Source organism: Daucus carota, chromosome 5 (genome assembly GCF_001625215.2).
Source record: "Daucus carota subsp. sativus chromosome 5, DH1 v3.0, whole genome shotgun sequence".
NCBI classification, from domain to species: Eukaryota; Viridiplantae; Streptophyta; class Magnoliopsida; order Apiales; family Apiaceae; genus Daucus; species Daucus carota.
In genome coordinates this window covers 10,779,525-10,805,679 of record NC_030385.2, presented here as the reverse complement: position 1 = coordinate 10,805,679, position 26,155 = coordinate 10,779,525, and the positions used below count along the sequence as shown (strand labels likewise).

Below are 26,155 nucleotides of genomic sequence, written 5' to 3'. Positions count from 1 at the left end.
CAAAGTCGAGATTAATCGGTCAAAAAGCGGGATTAATCGGAATAAGTCGGTCAAAAATCGATGAATTTAAAAAATTTAAAAATTATAAATTTAATTTCAAATAAAATAAAAGGCGCGAAAATGACAAATCATTAAAGTTAAAATTGTTTTTATTACATTTCACTCTTTCAATATTAGCCACTAAACTCTAATTATAAAAATGTACAATATCTTTCTTCACAAATTCAATCAAATTCAAGTTTGTATATGAGATGAGTGGACCTATATATGTATATAAAGGCATTTTTGTGTTATTTTAAGTCAATAATTTTTTTGATTTTATAACACTATAAATTTATAGTACATAGAATTATATTAATATACATATATTTTGTTAATATACATATATTTGAAAAAATAATGTTAAATTGATTACGATTAATGATCTGATTAATCATTCCGATTAATCCCAATATCCGGTTAATCGTTGGACGGTGCCTCCACCGACTAAGTCCGATTCCCGCTTTTTATAACACTGGGATCAACAAATAATTAAGCATTACTCTGTTTTTTACGCGATGTTTTAATTTTTTGATAAATATTTTTTATGTGTTTTGACCGGATAGTTAAAAATATTATTTATTAATTATTTTTCTAAATAAAAATGTATTATTAAAATTTAATTCACAAAAAAATTCAATCAAAAATTATAATAATAGCCTTTAACCCGTGCGAAGCACGGGCGGTTATATAGTTCGAAATTTATTATTTATAATTTAAATTTTAACATCATTTTATTAGTATTTTAATATTAATGAATTGAATTTTATTAAATTATATTAACCAACCAATTATATTTTCTGACGAAAATTTAGCTTTTACAATTTATTATCCATTTTCGTGTTTGTATTGAAATAGATAATGTTATAGTTAAAAAAAGTTATATGAAGGTTTTTGTTAAAATAAATACTCAAAATTATATATTTATAATAACATTATTATATTTCTTTTATGAAATATTATATGATAATGTATTATCACGAGTGTTTTTAGTATTTGAAACTCTTTAATAGCGTAAGTGTAATATACCTCGACATGTTGTAGACTTCTAGTTGCAGATGGAAAGTAACAAACGTCCACAGATTATGAAATGCTTGAAAAAGAAGTAGAAGTTATAAAGAAAATCTTGTGTTTTTTACTTCCAACTTCTTTCTCACGACTTGTTAAAACTTTTTAAAAGTGATTTTTACTTCTTCATACAAATAGGTCAAGAAAAACACAATTAAGAAGTAACTCCTACTTCCCTTGCCCAAACATGGACTATGTATATATTTTTCTAAATAAGCTGGCTTGCTCGACCCGTTAAAACCGACTCTCGTTTAGCTAAACGAGACGGCTCGTTTAATGAAATTAAACGAGTCGAGCTTGGGTAAAGATTTAGTCTCGATAATTAAACCGTTTAATAATAGATATTTAATCACTTTTCTGTATTTTTACTAGACACATGAATAATAATCTAATTGAAAAAATTCTTTCAATTAGTATTGTCAAAATTAACTTTTTAGCACAAAAGGTTATTTAATTTGCTAATTAGAAGTTTTGGATTTTGGTGAAGACTCTAATCTAATTCAAAAAGTTAATTTTTTTTCCGGGAAATTAACTTTCAAAAGTAGCTCAACAGGACAACCGTAAAAATTTAGAATGTGCATATCCAGAGAAGACCTTAAATTATATACGGTACCTTGCCAAAATTTATGATTACTCTCTTGTTTTTCTATACTATGTTTTCATTTTGGCACATATTTTTAGGTGGGTTGACTGGATAGTAGTAATCTATATTATCTATAATAAGTCAACATAGATATAACTTATAATTATTAATTCACCTCTCATTTCTACTCCACTTCTTTACTTTAACAAAGAAGTTATTTTTATTAAGATAACCCAAACGGCACCGTATATTACTTATATTTTCAGAAACAAATACCCTATCTTAAAAGAATAAGATAAATTAAACATACCAATGGATCTAGTGACACAGATATGTATATTGGTGAGGGGGTTGAGTTTCACACCTGGTTCGAAAGAGTCATCGGTGCAAGTAACAATGAGCGAAGGGCTGGGATTGTCACTCTTTGTTGAGCAATCTGGAGAGCCCGTAACGAGCTTGTTTGGAACAAAAAACCATCGATGGTGAACAGAGTAGTTGCAGCAGCCAGAGTACCTTATACTACAATGGAAAACAACCCAGGGTAGGTCTTCACATGTTCTTCTCCAGCCGGTGGCAGATGGGGATGGAGCAATGACCTGGGTAAAGCCTCAACCGGACTCAGTTAAGGTTACGGTAGATGCAGCCAACTTTGAAAACGAGCGTGCTTTTGGGATTGGAATGATGGCCAGGGACTGTGATGGTGAGCTTTTACAAGCGAGATCGAAGCTGTTTCAATGGAATGCAAGGCCAGAGGTAGCTGAGGCAGTAGCGATCACGGAGGCGCAAAGTTGGATCATGAGCTCGACGTGGTCTAATGTATGTGTGGAGTCTGACTGCCTTGTTGCATGCAGTACATGCAATTAGAAGCAAGACGTCGATACGCTCCCAGTTTGGTGAAATCATTGCGGAATGTCGTAGACATATTCGCCGGCTAAACAATATTCAATTGTATTTAAAAAAACGGTCTGCAAATATGGCTGGCCACGAGCTTGCTCGGGTTTCATATAGTCATCCTGATCATAATTTTGATAGGAGGTCTGTTCCTATTGAGGTGCTTGATTGTATTGGGGCTGATTTGAGAAGTTAATGAAATTCCCACATTTCCGTCAAAAAAAATAATGAGACTTCCTTTATAGATATCAATCATATTATCACAATTTTTCACGTGTCTGCCACATCATTTGGTAAATAAATTTTGAAAATTTCTTCGGATTCGTAACATTATCTTAAATAAATTATACGTGAAAACTACCAAATCTGATTTGAATGCGCTCTCCTAAAATCAATAGTAACAAAAGTTTAAAGGTATGACATTCTATATTTGATTTTTCCTACTATATATTCATTTTGAATTTGGTTTTTTTTAATATTATATATATAATTCACAATAATGTGAGTTAAAAGTGATTATCATCAACAACATATTAAATTTGAACTAGTGTAATATTAATTTTATAAATATAAATAAATTTAAAATTCTGAAAAATATATTATATAATTTTAAAATTATTATAAATATGAAATATAATAATTAGAAAAGAGCTAATTATCAAATTCATAATTGAAGTCGTGTAATAATATCAAGTAAGTTAGTGATCTCCGTTGGATCTCACTTAAATAAATCAATGATATCAAGTAGGTCACCATCATTAAAATTATTCAAATATTTGATAGAATATATAACGAAAAGATCATGATGTTAACATGGCGGCGTGACGTGGTGCTGAGTTAGATATTGGACAAATAAATTATACAAAAGATTCATACATGAGTACTCCCTCTGTCCCATTTAATTCTATACGTTTCTTTTTAACTGCTCGACACGCATTTCAATGCTCTTATAAAATATAGTTCCATAACTTATTTTTGAGATTTTCTTTTTCTGTATAAAAATATAACATCCAAACTTTAATTCAGAAAAGAAAAATTTTAAAAATAGATTGCACAACTGCATTTTGCAGGAGCATTAAAGTCCGTGCCGCGTCCCCGTCCCCCAATGTATACTACTCAGGGGGACGGAGGGAGTAATAGTTAGGTTTCTTACCACATACAAAGTATATTCACTTTCAAAATATTTTATTTTCACAGCAGTGCTTTTAATATAGCATTTATTTGTTCAATATCTAATTCAGTACCACGTCGGTGATGTAGTTGATATCACTAATTCATTTTGGTGAGTCGAGTGACCCCGAAAAGATCGATGACCCACTTGATTAACCCAATTAGAAAAACTGAAAAAGTAAATAATCATCTAAATTTAACCATGTTTTGCATAGGTTTTAAGCCTCTTTGAGCATGGACACCTCCAAGGCTCCGACGTTAGAAGAAAATAAATACGAGTACTTCTTTATTCCAGAAACAAAAAGTGAATCACAGTATGACACAAACAAGATACGAATACAAATACCACTGTTTAATGACAAGCCTTATAAGTAGGTTAATACAGTACAGATTTATGTAGCCGATTAACAAGCACCCAACTTGACAACACGAAACCCATTGCAGTGTGCTTCCTCGCAACCGCAGCCGTAGGTCACCCCATTGGAGCCACAGACTGGATCCTCCACAAAACACTGGATATTGCAGTTATCTTCCGGCGTCAGAACAGCAGGCGAATTGGGGCAGAATGCTGAGTCATCGGCTGATCGGACGGCCGGAAGTAGAACAAGGGCCGTCATAGCAACAAGCATGAAGATGAAAAGCGATCTGCGGAAAGCCATTGATAGTAGTTGGAAACTTGTAGTAATGTGTTTGAGATGATTTAAATTAGGAAGTGAATGTACTATTTATAGGAGTTCATACAAGATAAGAGTATCGTCTTAGGAAGCAAGATGTGCCGGAAGTTTTGACTTGCTACGTGCGATGTCCATGTCCATGCATGAGCCAATTTTACTAATACTACTTCAAGAAATATAATTTGTATACCTTGAATTGCTCAGAAGTTAAATAATAAGGTTTGTCAATTTTGAAAAAACAAATATAGGACGATTATTGATACAACTACATCAAAAAATTTAAGATGTTGGAGAAATGTCCAAATCTCTTTTTTTAAGAGCTGACGGAGAGTCGATTTGAAATCTCTGTATGAACATGTCTCTGATATCATGTGGAGAAACATTACAACCATTACATCTAAAATGTTAAGGTGTTTTGAGAAATGTGCTAAATAGATCTTATGCTATATTTCAACCACGATGAGTGTGACGTATTCCTAACACATGATCGTAGCAAATCAAATTTAAATATTTATCCGATTATGATTTAATTAAAATTGACCAATATAAATCTCTCATATATAAGTTATATACAAATTACATTGTATCAGTTACAGGTGAATTAAGATATTTGTGTATGAAAATCTGAATGAGGTAATATGAATATTATTAGTTGATTTTTAATTTAAAATTATATTTAATATTCTAATAAAAGCAAATATATCATAAAAATTTAAATTTGTATATTAATCTTAATCAGAATAAATAATATTAAAAACTATTTTATGAATATAATGATATTGCCATGTACGAATGATATGAGAGCGGTTAAAAATTAATCTGCACTTCAAAGTATAGGAAATCTTTCTGTCATGATGGTTAACACACACAGACACACTAATTATCCCTTAATTTATCTTCTGATTCAATTAACTTTAGTTTTACACGTTGTCATTGCTATTGTTGAGAGAATTTTTTCTACTATAAAAACAATCAAAACTTATCAGCGTGATAGGATGATATATATTGAGAAAGCTAATACTAGTATAGATAAAAAAATATTTCAGACCCCCTAACTTTTAGTCCTGGTTCCGCCACTGCATGCAAGTAATGAATCTCGTCTTAGGAAGCAAGCTGTGCCGACTGCCGGGAGTTTTGACTTGCTAGCAGGCTTCTACGTGTAATCTCCATCTCCACGAGCCAATTTTTCTGGTAGTAATTCAACAAATACAATTTACAGACCTTGAATATTGCCCAAAAGTTGAATAATACGGTTTGTCAATTTTGAGACAAAAATAATGCGAAGATGAATGCGACTTCAATGAATAGGCTCTCTGTTTTGATATTGTTGCACCGATGAAGGGACCAGTCGAGTTGAAAAAATTAATAAGTTATATTACTGAAAATATTTTGTTCTTAGAAATGTAACCCGGAGAACTTCTACTTTTTTTTATCCGTTTATGTAAAGAAGTAGAATTACTTTTAAAAAACTGAGAATGCTAAATTCTCTCGCAACTTCTGTTTCTTTTCCAAACACTTCATTTACCTATTTACTTCTCATTTCAACTCCACAAATAATCATTCTTTTTATGCTTGGCCAAACGGCCGTAATATAATTTTTTGTTCAAATCCAATCTAATACTCCAATGTCCTGTGTTGGATTTCTTGGTCAAAAATGTTTTATGACCACTGACCAAGTTAGGTGGAGAGAGCCGCAAACGGAAAAGCGGCGATACGCGCGCACAAAACTTTGACAATACGTACTTCCTAAATTATGTTACTCCCTCCGTCCCATTTAATTCTATACACTTTCTTTTTTTTTATGTCCCGTTCAATTATATACATTTCAAAACTTTCCCAAAATAGTCAAGTTTTATAATATAAAAACATCACTCACCCACTACCTTCAACTATTTTTCCAAATCTATCAATTATATATTGATGGGTCCCACTACTTTACCCATTTTTCTTTCTCTTTCTTCCTACTTTGCATTACTTTATACACTTTTCTTAGTCTCCGTGCCCAATCCATATGTATACAATTCCGAGGGACGGAGGGAGTACCATTTTACATTATTTTTTAGCATTTATTTTGAGGCAATACATTTTGAGACTTTTATAAAGCATAATTTTATAATAACTTTTTTCTTAAATAAAAGTTTGAAGTTTCAAACTTTTGTTCCAAAAAAAATGTTAAAAAATATTAAGAAACTATACTATATAAGAATTTCAAAATGCGTGCCAATATTGAACGTAAACAATCTGTTGAAACTGATGGAGTATTATTAAAATCTCCTAAAATCAAAACAATATTTTGATTTATATTTTTTCCCTAGAAAATAAATCAAATTCTGTCGTATTTATGTATGCAAGAGTGGGCGAACGACAAGAAGTTAGGGTTGTTTAGTGTTCGATGTGTATAGGGAATATGCATATAAATTAATGAAATTTGAAAATATCAAGATTTTTGATGTAGGACGATTAGCTGCACCTATAGAAACCCTATAGAAACCGTAATGGAAACAAGAGCGTCTAAGGACGACGTGATCATGCTAAAGGCTTAGCATGAACATGCCAAAACTTGCGTGATCATGCCAGATTGGCAAAACCATCCGGTAGCACGTGGGAGGGCTGGAGAGCTTGATTGCATGATCATGCTCAAAGCAACATGATCATACTTACTTTATTAATATTTGATTATAATTAGGACTTTCCTATTTTATTATTATTTGACTCTAATTAGGATTTGTCTTTATTTTTTTGTAGGATTTTTATATCCCTGTAAAAATCATATTTTGATGGATTGGATAAATTATTATTGATATCGAAAAAACCCTTGAGAGTTTTCTCATCATTCTGGTGGATTCCAAAATTATTAATTGAAATTAGAGCATGCTATATCCTATCTTTTGTTACTTGATTCGTTATGGGGAACCTGTTACCAAGGAAGATCTATAGGTTGAATTTTTTTTAATTTTTTTTTGACTTCTTCTATATACAAAATAATAAATTTATTTACAAAGAAATATTTGATTAAATTAAACTGAAACATAAAATTAAAAAAATCAAACAAGTAAACCCGCGAATCAGTTCACGGGTTGATTGGCTGGGACTCAGCCCGGAACCAGACTGATCCACGTAATCAAACGGACCGATTATGAATCATGTCATGTGGCCGTAACTCCGCCCGTTGGCAACTCGGTCCCGTCCCGGACTGCCCGAGTGGCCAGCAATACCACATTACCGTGTGTCTTGGCATGTGTTAGGAGAGGGAAATGTTGTTATTTAGTTAGAAAGTTGGAAGAAGAGTCTAGAATAGCTATTAATACCTAGAGCACAGCAAGTAGAGAGTAACTTTTGGGTTCATACATTTCATTCTGTTCTCATTTGTGAAACAGTCTCTATTCTTCCTCCATTCTTGTAGTTCATTTCTATAGTCAATATACTTTTATCGTTACAAGTGGTATCAGGAGCGATACATTTCTCACCTGTCCATGGCGTCTAGTACTCGTTCTCGCGCCTCTGAGGATCAATGGAAAGATTTAGATAGCCGGCTTAATGAGATCAACAATTGCTATCATCGATTGATTGAGGCAAGCAGTAATTCTCTTGAAACCAAGCTTATAGATAGGATTGATCAGTTGGTCCCGCTGGTAACAAAGTGTGATGCAAATATTGAGTCATACACTGAAAAGATGCATGATCGAATTAGAAATCACATGATTGGGTTCTTGAAGAATAAAGGGTTGGAGAGAATGGTTTCTAGGGATGGGGAATTCGTGGTGGACAGGACACCATTGTTACCAAGTCCAGAGGGAGGACCATCTCGCAAGGAAAATGACAGATCAGGATCAAATGAGAGAGGGCCTAGAGACAAAGCAGGCAAGAACAACTTGCAGCAGCCAAGAATTGAGCTCTCTTCATTTCAGGGGGAAGATCCAAGAAATTGGGTAAGGAAGTGCAACAAGTTCTTTGCAGTTAATATGGTTAGTGATCTTCACAAACTTGATTATGTAGAAATGTTTATGGATGGTAAGGCGGATATATGGTTTCAAAGCTTTAAGTTGTGTAAAGAAAACATTTCTTGGTCAGAATTTTGTGAGGCAATTACCAAAAGGTTTGGCAAGAAAGGGGGTTTGGATGAGCAGGAAGAGTTTAATAAGTTGCTTCAAGTGGGGTCTGTTTTAGAATATGTGGAGAAATTTGAGGAACTTAAGTTTGTGCTTATATGTAGAAATCCACAGTTAGATGAAAAATATTTTATATCTAGTTTTATATCTAGCTTGAAAGCAGAATTAAAACCAATGGTTAGATTGATGAAACCAAGAAACTTGTTGGATGCTATAGAAGTGGCACAGTATCAAGAACAGACCATTGAGGTGATGATAAGGAAGCATGAGGTTAAGAAAACTATTGGTAATATCAATGTTAAATGGAATGCCAGTGAGAAGAAAGGAGAGGCAAAGATGATAGAAGAGAAAAGGGAGGGAAGTATTAAAGAAAACTTCAAGAAAATCTCACCAGAAGAATTTCAATATAAAAGAAACAATCACTTATGCTATAAGTGTGGAGAGAAGTTTAGCCAGGGTCATCAATGCAAGAATCAGCAGTATACATTTATGCTGTTAGAAGAAGGAGAGAACGATGAATTAGAGGAAGTTTTAGAGGGGGAACTAGAGGGAACTGTGACAAAGGTATCTCTAAATGCTTTGTCAGAAAGAATGGCAAGAAAAACAATTACTCTAGAGGGAGTTGTTCAAGGATATAAAGTACAGATGTTGACTGATACTGGCAGTTCATTAAGTTTCATTGATAGTAAGGTTGCAGCCAACTTGGGGTTACAGAAACAAGTTTGCAAACTTATCACAGTTAAAATGGCAGATGGAAGAACTGTAGTCAGTTCATTTTATATTCCCAGAGTGAAGTGGAGAATTCAACAGTATGATTTTGAATTTGATTTGAGGATGATAGATATTGCAGGATGGGATATGATCATTAGAGTAGATTGGCTGGAGAAATTTAGTCCTATCATGTTTGATTTTAAGAAGCTGTATTTGAAGTTAAATGCAGATTCTGAAAATGGGAATCAGATGTTGTTAAATGGGAGAGTAGAGTCAGCCACTATACAGTTGGTTAGAGGAAAAGAGTTACAGGTAATGAATAAAAAGTTGGCACAACAAGCATTGAAGGAAAATGTGTGTGTTGCAGAGAATGTGCAGGTGTATCCAAGGAAGATCAATGACATATTACAGCAGTTCTCAAAAGTGTTTGAAGTACCAGTAGGGTTGCCTCCTAATAGGAATGTGGACCATGAAATTCCACTACAGCAAGGCTCTGTACCTTTCAAAATGAAACCCTACAGATACCCCCATTCACAAAATACAGAGATTGAATCACAGGTACAACAAATGTTAGAGAGTGGAACCATCAAGCCAAGTAACAGCCCTTTTGCTTCACTAGTAATTTTGGTAAGAAAAAAGGATGATACATGGAGATTCCGTGTAGATTATAGACATCTAAATAAACTCACAGTAAAGGATAAATTTCCTATTCCAAATATTGATGAGTTACTAGATGAATTACATGGAGCCAAGCTGTTTTCAAAGCTAGATTTAAGAGCAGGGTATCATCAAATTTTGGTGAAGCCAACTGATACCTATAAAACTGCCTTTCAAACTCATCATGGCCACTTTGAGTTTGTAGTTATGCCCTTTGGGTTAACTAATGCTCCTACAACTTTTCAAGGTCTCATGAATCAGGTTTTTAAGCACTTGTTAAGGAGGTTTGTACTTGTGTTCTTTGATGATATACTGGTTTATAGCTCTTCACTGGAAATGCATGAACAGCATCTGGCAACTGTATTGGAGTTACTGCAAGCAAACCAGTTATATGCCAAGATGTCTAAGTGCAGTTTTGCAGTAGACTCAGTAGAGTATTTGGGGCATCTGATTTCAGGTAAAGGAGTGAGCATGGACCCTGCAAAGATTGAGAGTATTATGAAATGGCCTGTTCCTGATTCAGTCAAGACTTTGAGGGGATTTTTAGGCTTATCTGGTTATTACAGAAGGTTCATTAAGGGATATGGAATGCTTACTAAACCACTAACTGATCTGCTGAAGAAAGATGGGTTCCAATGGGGACAACAGGCTACTGAAGCTTTTCAATTGTTGAAGAAAAAATTATGTGAGGCTCCAGTTTTGGCAATGCCAAATTTTGAAATTCCCTTTGTGGTGGAAACAGATGTTTGCTCTACTGGTATGGGTGTTGTACTTATGCAGCAGGGAAGACCTATTTCTTATTTGAGCAAGGCTTTTAATAAGAAAAATAAAAGCTGTTCAGTTTATGAAAAAGAGATGCTAGCACTAGTTCTTGCTGTTGCTAAATGGAGACACTATCTAGTTGGGCAACACTTCATTATCAAAACTGATCATTAATCATTAAAGTACTTGTTGGAGCAGCCTTTACACACATCATTACAGTAAAAGTGGCTTTCCAAGATGCTAGGAATGGATTATGAAATACAGTACAAAAGAGGCTGTGAGAACATTGCAGCAGATGCACTCTCTAGAGTAATTGAGGATCATCATGTTGAAACTACTGTAGCAGCTGTTTCAGAGTTACTGCCTGTTTGGTTACAACAGGTGGGAGAAAGCTATGAGGGAGATGGGGAGTGCCAGCAGTTGATGGCAAAATTGATTTTGCTGCCAGATGAAACTTCAGAATACCAGTTGGTTCAAGGCATATTAAAACGAAAGAATAAGGTATATCTGGGGAAGGGTGGTGATATCAAAACAAGAGTAATTGAGTCCTTACATAACTCAGCTTTAGGAGGGGTTATTCAGGTCAAACAGCTTGTTTTTATTGGCCTAAGATGAAGCAGGATGTGGTCAACTGGATACAGCAATGTGAAGTGTGTCAAATATATAAAAATGAACATGTTATGTCTCCTGGATTGCTGCAACCACTGCAGATACCTAACAGCACTTAGAAGCACATCTCTATGGATTTTGTGGAAAAACTTCCAATGTCAGATATAGCAGATACAGTTTTGGTAGTGGTCGATCGACTTTCAAAGTATGGACACTTTATTCCATTAAGTCATCCATTTACAGCTGAGAAAGTTGCATCTTTGTTCTTGGATAATATTTTTAGACTACATGGGTTACCAGACACGATCGTTTGTGACAGAGATAAAATTTTTACCAGTGTTTTCTGGAAAACCTTGTTTGAAAAATTGGGGGTCACTTTGAATTTTACATCTGCATATCACCCCTAAAGTGATGGACAGACTGAGCGCCTGAATCAATGTTTGGAGGCATACCTCAGGTTTTTTCTAGTGACAGACCTACGAGCTAGAAAAATTGGTTAAGCATGGCAGAATATTGGTACAATACAGCTTTTCATGCCAGTCTGGGAATCACACCTTATGAAGCTTTGTATGGAACAAAGCCAGTGCCTCTGAATTTAGGCTCACTACAGGATATGATTATACCAGCAACACAGGATTTATTGATACAAAGAGAGAGTGTCATGAAACAGCTCCAGGAAAACTTAGCCAAGGCTCAGCAACGGATGAAATATTATGCTGATCAAAAACGAACCGAGAGAGCATTTAAACAGGGTGACTGGGTATTTCTCAAACTCCAGCTTATAGGCAGCATTCAATGGTGGGAAGAGTCTCGTATAAACTATTAGCCGAGTTTTTGGACCATTCGAGGTTGAGGAAAGAATAGGTGAAGTTGCATATAAACTTAAACTGTCACCTCATTCAAGGATCCACCCTGTATTTCATGTGTCATTGTTAAAGAAGTTTGTAGGCAATGCACCTATTACTGCAGGGGAATTACCTGATTATGATATAGAGGAAGTATTGATACTGGTTCCTGAGAAGATCTTACAGCGCAGACAAATTGAGAGAGGGGGAAAAAATGTCAACCAGTGGTTGGTAAAGTGGAAGGACTTGGATGTATCAGAAGCATCATGGGAAAATTGCACTTTTATCAAGCTTCAGTTTCCTCAGTTTAAAGCTTGAGGACAAGCTAAATTTCATGGGGGAGCTATTGTCAGGAGCGGGAAATGTTATTAGTTAGTTAGAACAGTTGGAAGAAGAGTCTAGAATAGCTATTAATACCTAGAGCACAGAAAGTAGAGAGTAACTTTTGGGTTCATACATTTCATTCGGTTCTCATTTGTGAAACAGTCTCTATTCTTCCTCCATTCTTGTAGTTCATTTCTATAGTCAATATACTTTTATCGTTACAGCATGCATGTTAGGGGTGATCGCGGTGCGGACGGTGCGGTTTTTCTTTAAAACTGCAAACCAAACCGCGTCGGCGGTTTGGTTGAAAACTCAAACCGCAACCGCACCGCGCTAGGATAAAAACCGCGTAAACCGCACCCTAAAAACCGCAACCGCACCACGAAAATTAAAAACCGCGTTTTGTGGTGCGGATTGGTGCGGTGCGGACTAGGGGTGATCACGGTCTGATTTAAACCGCAAAATCCGCATAAACCAACCCGATATTAATCCGATCCAAATCGAAACCGAAATGAGGTTTACGGTTTTGGTTTGACTAATTTAAAAATCTGTGGTTTGTGGGTTGGTTTCGATTTTATATTAAACCAACCCGTTATAAAATCGAACCGCTAAATATACAATATACAATATAAATATTTAATATTATATATCTACAAAATATTAATTTTATATAAATATATTAATTGTTTTAGTTTATACTTGCTGGGTTGTTGTTTAGTTACTTACCTTATAAATACCAACTACAAATCTTATTAATTCAGTAATCCACGACTTCGATTCAAGTTTATGCATTTTATTAGACTAAAGTTTGTATTTTAATTTAACTATGTGAAATTGTGTAAATGGAGACAAAATGATATTTTATTTTCTAGTAGTATTCATAAATTCTTGTAACTGATTATGAGCCTTATTCATAAACCGATCAATCTGCTTAACCGAACCATAAAAAACCGCACCGCTTGGTCCGAGTTAATCGGTTTGCGGGTCACGGGTTGGTTTGAGATTTTAAAAAACCGCTAATGTATGGTTTGGTTCCGTTCTACCTCTAACCCGAACCAAACCGGACCGCGATCATCCCTAATGCGGACGGTTTATGCGGTTTGGGCGGTTTTTGATCACCCCTAATGCATGTGCCTTTTATTGTATTATTATTAGTTTGGCTCTTGTAAGCAGCCGGGCCTTTATTTTTTGGACTAGAAGCTTTGTTAACAGGGCTCAGGCCCAACAAGACAGTGTGAGGTCGGTTTTCTTTGGAACCTGCTGGCATGCCCTGGATTCTGGAAGTTTGGCCTTTTTAGGCCTGAATTATTAAGCATAGCCACACAGCCCTCTCTGTATTTAGCAAGGTTGTAAAAATCGGAAATCGGTCCAACTCGGTTTGGTTCCGGAAAAATGAGTACTCGGAACTCGGGGGAGTACTCGGAATGAGTTATCGGATAACTAATCGGGTATTTTTTTAATTAATTTTTTCTCTTATATATAGTTATATACTGATTAATAATAAAATTATCTAATAATATTAATATATTTATAACACACTTGAAATAATGAAGTCCAAATAAAAGTTACTTGTTTGATAGTGTTTGACATAATAATCATTCACAAGTTTTAATGATAAGACACATATACTTTCTAATTAATGTCAATACTTTGCAAAAAAAGATCAAAACATATATAAATTTACGTTTAGTCTCTTTTGAAATAATTTTCAAATAAAATAATAAAAAATTGATAAGTCAAACTCGGATTTGACCTCGAGTACTCGGAGTCAAACCGAGTTTTGACCGATTTTTTAATAAATCGGTTTTGAACCCGATTACTCGGAACTCGGATCGGACGAAGGGTTAAAAACGAGTACTCGGAATGAGTACTCGGCCGACTCGGCGATTTTTAGAACACTGGTATTTAGTTACACTCCGAGCTCTTAAATCAATTTCTATAAAACTTTTAATATTTAATTTTTAATAAATTAATATATTCAATATCATGACAGTCTCTATATTATTTTTTATACTTGTTCTCTCTTTATATTTCATTATTTTTTAGAAAAAATTCAGAAAAGAATTAGAGAGAAGTAAATATAATATTCATGATAATAAATTAAAATCATTCAGATACTTATTTAAAAAGTGGAGAGAAAAGACTCTTAAATTTTTAAATAATTATTTTAAAATTTATTGGAGAACTATCTTTTTATATCCCTTTTAAATTTAAAATTAAAGGATTTTCTGAAAAATCTTCTCAGAGATGCTCTAGCTAGTCCCATCAGTTCAGTTGAAGATCTGTCTAAAAAGTAAAGAAATGTATTGCAGTGGCACATTTTAATGTAATCTACAGGTTGGTTGAAGCGTTATATCCTTGTATGGATAAAATCTGTATCTTATGACTAAGTTAAATGCCGTCCGACAGAACATAAAAACTGTATGAGCCTATCCAATACCCATGCTCTTGATTGAGAATGTTCAACAAGGCTTATCTGTATATCTGTTTTCAATGTGTGTAGTCGTGCTGCCAGCTCTCTACATGTCTCATGTCTATCTATGCATATCCAGACGACAATTCCCAATTGGATTCTTTTGTCTAAGGTTGTAAATTCATTTTGTTGATTTTCTTTTTAATTTGCTTCATATAAAATGTAATATATATTATGATTCTCAAAGATCCCTTCTGTATATTTTAAAATTCATCTTGTGATCTATTTTTGATAGAAATTGAGTTTTCAGATGATTAATGATTTTAAAAATTCAAAATTTTAGTCTAAAATGTACTCCTATCACAAAAATAAGACGGATAATGTTGGAATATAATACATTCACGATAAGTTTTCTCAAATAAGAAATGAAGAACAGGGGATTTATGTGACTCCTTGGTGTTCAAGAACTGAATTGGTATTAAGTTTTGTATGAAGAAATTTTAGTAGAATCAGTAGACTAACAACGTTAACTCATAAAAATCATGAAAATCTCTCTTTAGTCTTTTGAAAAATAATTCATGTGAAAATAATGATTTTAACTTATATGTCTGCATAAAAACATTTTGAATATCATCGTTGTACACAGGAAGAATAAACAAGAATCACAGTTTACATGCACCAAATTATATCGTGGCCCCTAAACAAGGTCCTTAATTATATCATGACCCCTAAACAAGGTCCTTATCTCGATAACGCGATATAAACGATCAAGACTAATGTCTAAGTACTAGTTGGGTGTAACCGATCCGAGCCGGGTTGAACACTGTCAGGCTTGGTTCGAACTCGACTGAAAAGTTTGGGGCTGGAACTCGAGTTCGACCGGGATTTTAATTTCAAGTTCGAAACTCGGTCGTAAACAGTTCGATAGGCTTGAGTTCGGCTCGAAAGTTCGAACCGAGTCACTAAATATTGATAAAAACTCGAAATATGATTGGTTTAGCTCAAGTTCGATTCGATTAAATATATCAATTATAAATAAAATATTAAATATATTTATCAGAAAAAAATTGAAAATAGTAGAGGCTCGATAAAGCTCGCGAACCTTACGAGCTGAGTAATTTGAAGCTCGAGCTCGGCTCGGTAAAACATCCAAATAGCTCGAGCTCGAGCTCGGCTCGATTATTACCAAAGCAAATTCGTATATGTTATGAGCCGAGCTCGAGTAGCTCATGAACAGTTTGGTTTATTTACGGGTTAATTATCTAATTGGGCACTCACTTCACATCAATATATCATCTGGGGCACTCTTAAATTTTCGGTCTCATTTGGAACACCGTTTTCAGAAATTGTATCAGTCTTAAAAATAAAACGCTAAATTCGAAAACAAATCAACAGTTTAAGAAGTGTTACTCATAGGGTTTTAACACATTAGGCTATAGAGATTATGTAGATAAATTTATTGAATTTCCGCGTCCAAAAATGGGTAAAATTGATGGTGGAAGAGATGTATTATAAAGAACCCTAATAATCAGTATATAGCCCTTTTTTGGATGCAGAAATTCAATTAATCGTACTTACATAATCTCTATAGCCTACTGTATTAAATCCCCATGAGTAACACTTCTCAACCTATCGGTTTGTTATTGAATTTAACCTTTTACTTTTAAGACTGATACAATTTCTGAAAACAGTGTTTGAAATGAGACCGAGAATTCGAGAGTGTCCCGAATGATATATTGGTGTGAAGTGAGTGCTCAATCAGATAATTAACCCGTTTATTTACACCCCTATTGTCTGGGTACCATAATTCCGGAGACAACAAAAGATCTATAAATATATACTCCCTCCGTCTCTAAATTCTTTTCCTGTTTGTACTTTTCACGTTTGCCAACACACACTTTTGATCGTTCATATCTTTCATTTCGTAGTAGCATTAAATATAAAAATTTCACCGTATTAAAGTACTCGTGAATACGAATCTAACAAGATCACTCATGACTATATTTAGTTTTATAGATTAGATGTAAATTAGTAAGTTGTCTCATGTTATGAACGGTACCGACATCACAAACATGAAAAGAAAAAAGAAACGGAGGGAGTATAATATATAATTATAAAATACGTATTTATATATTTATATACATTTGAGTCAATTGTGTTGTTAAATGATGTTCGTATTATGTCCCTATATATTTGATTTGAATATATATAAAATTTTTCTTTATATTTAAAAACAGAAACATCATTTTCAAACTTATCTAGGATACTCAAATTTATAGGACCGGTACTGCCAGGCGAACAGATTTCACCGCCAGTGTCCCGGTTAGAATAAGAAAATGGATAAAACGATTAAATTGGAATAAAAATCGTAAAATGAAATACAATAGCTTAACACACTGGGAATCATGTAAAAGTACAAGACATTCAGAAACAAGCCATATCCTCACCGAAAAGAACACTATAGAAGAAAACAAACTATATTCACCCATATCTCGCCTTTATTCCAACTGTACTAGTTAATTAGTTATAACTTTTCAACTCAAAAATATCGATATTGACGTATCTAAAATTCAAAATTTAAATAGTTAAATGCAAGTGACCCAACAAGGCATCAGCATAACTGCACAAGCACAAGTGAGTAATTTAATTATATTCTGATATTCATATTAATCATACTATCATACAGTACAAAAGAAAGATATGGTGTGTATATATATATAAACAAAAGCAGAAAAAACAAAAAGAAACGCAGCCCAAACAAGATGTTCCCGAGGGAAAACCCGAACAAGAATCGGGTCAACCCGAAACCTCAGTTACTCCATTTCCGAAAAAAGTTGGCGCTGCCATGGGATCGGATTCGGAACTAACGACATCTAGATTTCGACACAGCAACCTGATTGGACGAAGGAAGAAAAATCACTAGGAACCTCAATTTTGAGCAATTTACCAATCTGCCCATTGACAAGAAAGAAGGCTTGAGGGGCCCCTTGGTACTCTGAACCAGTGACCAAGCTGCAGTCACCCAAACTGACCCCACACGCCCCAACTCGTACAGCCGAGTCACACTCAGCCCAACACATGAAGCCCCCATTCTTCCCCACCCCAACACACGACCTCGGACACTGACTCGCCATCCACGCCTCCTCCACTCGTCTCCACTCGCTCGTCTCCATATCAAACGCCTCCGCATTGCTCTTGAACTCGCCCTGCCCATCCGTCTCGTACCCGCTCACCACCCAGAACTCGTTCCCAATTATAACCCCCTGGCACTCGTCTCGCTCCTCGCTCATCGGACTCAACTCGCTCCACTCGTCGCCGCATATGTCGTACACCCACGCGCTCTTCAGCGCGTTTTTGCTCTCGTCGTGCCCGCCCGCCACGTAGACTTTCCCGTCTTTGGCTCCGACGGCGAAGAATGAGCGGCTCGACGGCATGTCTTTACGCTGGGTCCACCTCCCGGTGGTGAACTCGTACATGAACACGTCCTTCACGGGCTCCCAGCTCACCGGGTCCCACCCGCCCATCAACACCAGCTTGCCTTCCGAGCTTGCCAGCTGGCAGAACAGAGGGATCCCGTCCGGGTACTTCGGGACCGGGTCGACCCGGTCCCAGGACATGAAAACCGGGTCGAAAACGGAAACGCCGTAACTCGGCTGCCCAGCGGGTTTCGTCCGAGTCGACTCGGTCGGACTCGGGAGTGACTGAACCAAACAAGCCATCTTCCGGGTCTGACCCGCTTGCTTCCTGTGATAATAGAACTCCTTACTCTGGAGCAGCTCTCTCCAACGGTTACAGACTTGAGAGCCGACCCGATGAGCAGAGAAATGTAAGCGAGTCAAGCACTCGAGCGCGATATCTTCGGGTAAACTCGGTATTAACTCAGTGAATAGCTGAGACATGGTTTTGTTCTAGAAGGTTTTGGATAAGAAAAGGAGAGTGTATGTAAAAAGTAGTAGTCGCAGTAGAGAGGATATAATAGTTTAGTTTGTGATGTTTGTATCAAGGCCCCTTGGGTCACTTTACTTATTTATAGTCAAGCTAGGTTGCGCACTTGCGAGTTGCGATTCAATTATTACACTCTCATCCAATCGAATTATTACACCTGTTGCAACGGATTTATACTCCCTCCGTCCCAATCAATTCTATACAGTTTCCTTTTTGGGATGTCCCATCATTTCTATACATTCCCAAAATAGTAATTTTTTATAATATAAAACACTACTACACCCACTACATTCTCCCACTATCTTCATTCTATAATAGTAATATAAACACTATTACACCCACTACTTTTCTCCACTATCTCAAATTTATTATTAAATATAAATGGGTCCCATCACTATACTCACTTTTCACTCACCTTTACTCATTTTTTTACCCCTTTTCTTGGTCTCCGTGTCCCAGCCATTTGTATACAAATGACTGGGACGGAGGGAGTAACAGTTTAGTAGTATAATAATTGTCTCGGAAATAGCCCCAGCTCTCGCATTTTCTAATTAAACTATCGTTGTACAAAAATCTAGAATTTATCACTGTGGGCTTTCTCTTCGTTCTTCTCCGGTTCCGCAAGGATTGAAGACAGTTTCTCTCACCATGGCTTATTTATTGTAATAAAAATGTATTATTAGCTATATTTGCGACGGAATTAGAATAGAAATGTTAAAGTTTTAAATATTCAGTTTTGGTAAACTGCGCTTATTGTATACTACATGATTACATGGCGTGGCTTGGGAGTTGCAAAGTCCGCAGTGTGGTGCTGATGAATGATAATTAGTGACATCTTCTGTATAATTATAAATTAAAAACAAAAGTTTTCTGTGACCGCTGGTCCGCTGTAACAATCCGGAGACTTCGAGCAACAAATTTCTAGTTCTGGGAAATGAGCCAAACTTGATCAAAGGACTCGACTATATATGGGAAGCAAAGACAAACTTGATAAGCTTCTTATCTATTGTTCTTTCCGTTATATATATGGGATAATTAAAAACCGACATGTATTTTATTATTTTTATAAAAACATATTTTATAAATTATAAAACTATTTAAAATAATATTCTTCTGCCTAAAATTTTATATTTATACTTCTACTTTACATTTAAATTTAAAATTATATAACATAATTATTTTAGAAAAGGTTGAAATATGTGACTCCCAGTGTAATTAATTGAGATGAAGAGAGTACTTAATTAGTAGCAAATAATCGTCTATATTACTTTATGTAAAACTAGTTGAGAATCTGCGCGTTGCGGCGGCCTATAAAAATTATATTAATGATCCAATATTAATATTTGTAGAATAAAATAATTTTATGATTGTCTATAAAAAATATATTAATATTTCAAGTTAATATTTGTAGGATAAAATAAATTTATATTATAAAAATCTTGATGTAATACAAATACTAATATATAAAATTGCAAAATTGGACTATAATTCATGGTGAAAAAATGAAAATAAATTTATACACGTAATTAACAATTTAAAGTATGACGAATCTTAATTTTTTTTGGAAAAATAATCATGTTCTTAAATTGTCACCTTCCTCCAATTTTTTTAGATTGATTGTGCACAAAAACATTTAACTTAAATATAACTACCCTCTTAAAAATTGCTTGAACGGAGCAAACAGATAATGCATGAATAAATTTTTCATGTATACAAAGTAAATAATATAAAAATTAACAACAAATATGTCCGATGAACAAAACAAATATTATAAAAGAATATTCAACAAACATACATCATTAATAATTAATTTATTGACATCAACCATCAATATCCCGTCAAGACTATATTCTTTTCCCGTGTTTGGATTTGTCGACTCCAATATAACGGTCTATAACTACATTTGCTTGCAACAACCTTTACTGTAACCGCCTTCACTTATCGTTGCAGAAGAACGACACCTCCGAATTAGAAATCGAGCAAGAGAAAGGTATTTCTAATTTTTGATATTTTTCATCCAAAAATTTCACAAAATTAAAAAATAGAACGGAGCGATGTGAGAGGCGCCATCTACACGCCCCTCGCTTCTCCTTTAAAAATCGAGTAAGAGAACTATCAGGTAGGTTTGTGGTATTGAGAGAGGAGGTTGTGTTTAGATGATCCAAACTCCAAAGTCCTACGATCTATACGGGTATTTATAGGTGGAGAGAGACTTGTTTGCTACTCTTTCCCATAACTAAATAATCTGAACAAAATCAGATTAAAATTTTCAAGCTACTATATTCCATAAATAATCTGTCTTTCCCATAATTGAATAATCTGAAACAAAATCAGATTAAAACTTTCAAGCTACTATATTCCATAAATAAACTGAAACAAAATCAGATTCTGAAACTTGCTTCTAATATACCCGAAACTAAAAAAGGTAGTTCTAATTTTTGATATTTTTCATTCAAAAATTCCAAAAAATTAGAAAAATAAAACGGAGCGATGTGAGAGGCGCCACCTACACGCCCCTCGCTTCTCCTTTATATAAGTATATTGATAGCTGATAAAAGTTATCACCATAGTTTACTTGTAAGACTAAAGAATTCAACTTTACAAGTAGTTTAGTAAATTGTTTTTAAAAAAGGAATCAGATTACAAATTTGATAAATTTTTATTTCCTTTTTCCTTAACATATAAAGATACATATGTTTTGATTTATCATATGAATAATAAAATTTCAAATATAAATAATATTTGTTCATCAAATTTAGATTTAAACGTGGTTGTATAAATAAGATTCGGAACTAATCAATTCAACTACTAATTAAGAAGTTATCAAAAATCATTTTTCGAAAGATGAGAATTTTTTTATCAAATAAATATATAATGAATATATTAGGATATTTTCTAAATAATTAAAAATTTTAGAACACCGACGTTAAGACAAAAAAAAGTTGCCTTGGTTGAGCTGCTAAGAAAAGGTTATCCTAGACATTAATGCAGCAAGACCCACAACTTGATTCTCCCATACTTGATTCTTCTGTTCAAGCGAATAACAAGTGCGAACTCAGCAAAAGTAATTAAATATATACTCTACAAATATCATAAAAAATAATTGACATGACTAGCTTTGGATAAAATTGGCGTTAGAGAAGATAAGGTCGGCTTACCTGTGAACCCCACCTGCAATGGGTCCCTTTGGAATATCATGTGCACAGCGTAGCCGTAGCCCATAGTTTTATCGTTCTATTATTGAGAAATTAAATATATATATTCATAACAATTATAAACAGGTAAATAAATAATGGTAGCCTGATGATTCTGAACATGGATTTTGTCTTCTATACTATTTCATTGTAACACAAAACAATGGAGGTTGAGAAGAAGATAAGCAAGGGTCCAGTTGACAAAGACCTCAAACGCTGGACCTAAATCTTGTTTGGCTGTCTTATCGGTCTTGTGAGTCTCTAATAGATCGCAGTTTTTTGTTTATTTTTATTTTTTATATTTTCTACAATAGAATATAAATTCTACCTTATGCAAACAGAAATGACATCATTTTTGTTTATTTTTGATATCTGCGTCAACTCGTAAAGTTTAGGAGAATTATTCCCCTCTTTTTGAAATTTCACGGAAAATATTTCCTTTTTTATTATATTACTTGCCGCTATACTTCAATCTGAAATATAAGGTGATGTTTGGCTCTTTTTTTTTTGGAAATTGATATATCATATCTTCTAGGTATATATTTTCACAAAATTGTTTTTAAATACTAGATAAAACATGAGATCTTTATTTCTATAACTATTCTTCAATTTTAATATACAAAAGTAAAATCAAACAACCAGCAATAAACTCTATTTCAAAATCGATTAATCACTAATTAATCACCATTCTACAAAACTCATCGAATTAATTAGATATCTGATTATTTAATTAATTATTCAATCAATTTTCAATCAATTATAATTCTTAATTAACTATTGTTCTGTGATTTCAACTATGAGTGATTTTTTAAATTTGACCGCTTATATTACGGTGAATGTTGAAGAGAAGGCTAGTTATATGATATCGACGACTGTTCCCGCTTTCTTTCTATCTTCTGAAAGATTGTTTGTATATATACGAGAGAATGCATTACTGGTTGATATGCAAATTGCAGAAGCATGGGGGCAACAAGAGTACAAGACTCATTAATGATTCATCTCTTTGCCAAATAGTCGGGTTTAAGATAAGATTGGCAAAATTTTCAAGCTCGTGGAACTTTCATCATGCTTTTCGTTTAATGTTCGAAGTCCCATGAATTTAAATCTGAACTTAGATCGGTTAACAGGAGAATCCAATTAACTGACTTTATCAGTTTATTGTATCAATTAATAAATTATCATTAATATGTAATAGTAATACCAAGGCAGGTCAAGTAGTCCCACCATAATAATGTAGCATTAATACGTGTATAAGTCAGGTCAATGCACTGTATAGGTATATAAAAAATTAGAAGAATCTTTTACCTTTGAAAGTAAATAATAATTTTAAGAATATATATAATAATAAAATCTGGAAAACATCTGACGGCTGGCTTATGTATAAGAACTTAAAGAAATGAGACTTACAATCAGAATAGTAATAATTTTAAGAAATTACAAATAAAACAAGTGAGTTTAAAATGTAAAATGAATAGCTTGATATGTCGATGTAATTGTGTTGGTGGAACAACTGTTACCTTATAAAATCCTGACCCGGCATATAAGTCCTTTCATAATAATATAATAATAATCACTATTAAATAAAAAATTATATGATGATAATCAGATTTTGATATTACTCTTTATTTGTTTGAATTTTGAAACATGTTAGGAGTTTTATAGACATGTTTCTTAAGAAAAATGAGACTTCCAATAAGAATTATAATAATTTGAAGAATTTACAAATGAATAAATATCAAATGAAATTTAACATACAATCAGAATTGTTGTTGGTGTTATTTGGGTTGGTCGGATCATTTGATGAAGGATTTAAAAATTTAATCATGGACGGGTAAATTTCTAAGACTCCATATAGAAGACTGCAGTCTTGCTGTTACTCCCTCTGTCCCATTTAATTCTATACGTTTCTTTTTAACTGCTCGACACGCATTTCAATGCTCTTATAAAATATAGTTCCGTAACTTATTTTTGAGATTTTCTTTTTCTGTATAAAAATATAACATCCGGACTTTAATTCAGAAAAGAAAAATTTTTAAAATAGATTGCACAACTACACTTTTCAGGAGCATTAAAGTCCGTGCCGCGTCCCCGTCCCCCAATATATACTACTCAGGGGGACGGAGGGAGTACTATTATGGAAAGGCTCTTCTAGGCTGTGTGGTTCAAGTAATCAAATGAATTCCAAGTTACTCCCTCCGTCCCAGTGAATTATATACAGTTTCCTTTTTGGGACGTCCCATCAATTGTATACATTCCAAAATAGTAAACTTTTATAATATAAAATATCATTACACCAACTACTTTCATCCACTATCTCTATTCTATAATAATATAAACACTATTACACCCACTACTTTCCTCCACTATCTCAAATCAATTATTAAATATTAATGGGTCCCACTACTCTACCCACTTTTCATCTAACTTTATTCATTTTTTACGTAATTTATTGGTCTCCGTGTCCCAGCCATTTGTATACAAATGACTGGGACGGAGGGAGTATGACTATTAGGATTTCGACCAACAGGGTTACTGTCTCCTGGCTAGTAGACCGGTGTAGTCAAACTAGGACTCATTGAGGATTACGTTTGCTGAACGTTTTGAACTTATTCTTAACTGAGGTTTAAACCTATTAATGAATTTTTTCACTGGACGAGTACTCACTTTAATTAGCTGGATTTTTTATTTATGTACATACCCGATCTCCAAGCTATTGTTTCCTGTATTATATTTATGTATTGTCTCATAGGGGTGATCACGGTCTGGTTTAAACCATAAAATCCGCATAACCCAATCCGATATTAATTCGGTCCAAACCGAAACCGAAATGAGGTTTACGGTTTCGGTTCGACTAATTTAAAAAACCGTGGTTTGTGGGTTGGTTTCGGTTTTATATTAAACCAACCCGTTATAAAACCGAACCGCATATTTCTATATATACAATATAAACATTTAATATTATATATATACAAAATATTAATTTTATATAAATATATTAATTTTTTAGTTTATACTTGTTAGGTTGTTGTTTACTTACTTATCTTATCAATACCAACTACGAGTCATATCAATTCAGTAATTCACGACTTCGAATATTCAAGTTTATGCATTTTATTAGACTAAATTTTTTATTTTAATTTAACTATGTGAAATTGTGTAAATGGAGACAAAATGATACTTTATTTTCTAATATTATTCATGAATCCTCATCTCTGATTATAAGCCTTAGTTATAAACTGATCAATCCGCTTAACCGAACCATCAAAAACCGCACCGCTTGGTCCGGGTTAATTGGTTTGCGGGTCACGGATTGGTTTGAGATTTTAAAAAACAGCTAATGTATGGTTTGGTTCCGGTTCTACCTCCAAACTCAACCAAACCGGACCGCGATCACCCCTATTGTCTCATGCCTTTTTATTATGTTGAGTTATCAACATTACATTATATGTTACATTATTTACTAAAGATACGGGTTCGATTTCCGCTATCTGTCTTCGATGGAATAATTTTTTTATATGATTAGTAGGTAAAGAAAGAGTTCACTATAAAGTTGACAATAATAGTGTGGTATTGTCCTCTCTATTATATATCGGATCAGAAACTTAATACTTTTTTTTATTAATTAGTTATTAGGCGAGACTTTATGAAAAAAATTTATATGGAGTGAAGTGCTAATCTGGATTCTCACAAAAAAATATTTTTCGATAATAACAATCCTTATTAGAGTAAATAATCAAACTCATTGGATTTTTATCTTTATTCTGACAAGAAAAAGATATTCAAATATAATTTTTTTTAATCGAACGACTATTCATCTATTGTATATTTATGCAAAAGCAAATAGGGGACAATAAAAATCTAGAGTTAATTGCAATTGGCACCCCTTTGCTTTCAGCATATTGCACATTGCACCTAATAGTTTTGAAAAATACACTTTGCAGCCCCAAACTTTTACCCCGTAGACACTTTGCACCCTTTCCGTTAATTTCTGCCGTTACCGTTAACTTTTGAAGGGGCATTTTGGGAAATTTAATTATATTTAATTAAAATTAGACTTTTATTTAAATTTTCTGACCATCTAAACGATATTTTTCGGAAAAATTTAAAGAACGAAAGTTGTAGAAAGTAAAAAGATCTTTTTAGAACAATTTGGTTCAAAAT

At 33.9% G+C, this 26,155-nt stretch overlaps 2 protein-coding genes across 2 annotated transcripts; one reads left to right on the top strand and one right to left on the bottom strand.

The window, feature by feature from the left end:
- The first annotated feature begins 11,775 nt into the window (after window positions 1-11,775).
- On the top strand, window positions 11,776-12,436 carry LOC108221312 (uncharacterized). Its single transcript, XM_017395200.1, has 2 exons — window positions 11,776-12,071; window positions 12,178-12,436. Exons 1-2 carry the CDS (start codon window positions 11,776-11,778, stop codon window positions 12,434-12,436), a joined length of 555 nt encoding a protein of 184 aa, XP_017250689.1.
- A 5,058-nt stretch (window positions 12,437-17,494) lies between these two features.
- Window positions 17,495-18,933, bottom strand: LOC108219971 (F-box/kelch-repeat protein At2g44130). Its single transcript, XM_017393581.2, has one exon. The coding sequence runs from the start codon at window positions 18,752-18,754 to the stop codon at window positions 17,729-17,731; it is 1,026 nt and encodes a 341-aa protein (XP_017249070.1). The 5' UTR covers window positions 18,755-18,933; the 3' UTR covers window positions 17,495-17,728.
- Between the last annotated feature and the right edge of the window lie 7,222 nt (window positions 18,934-26,155).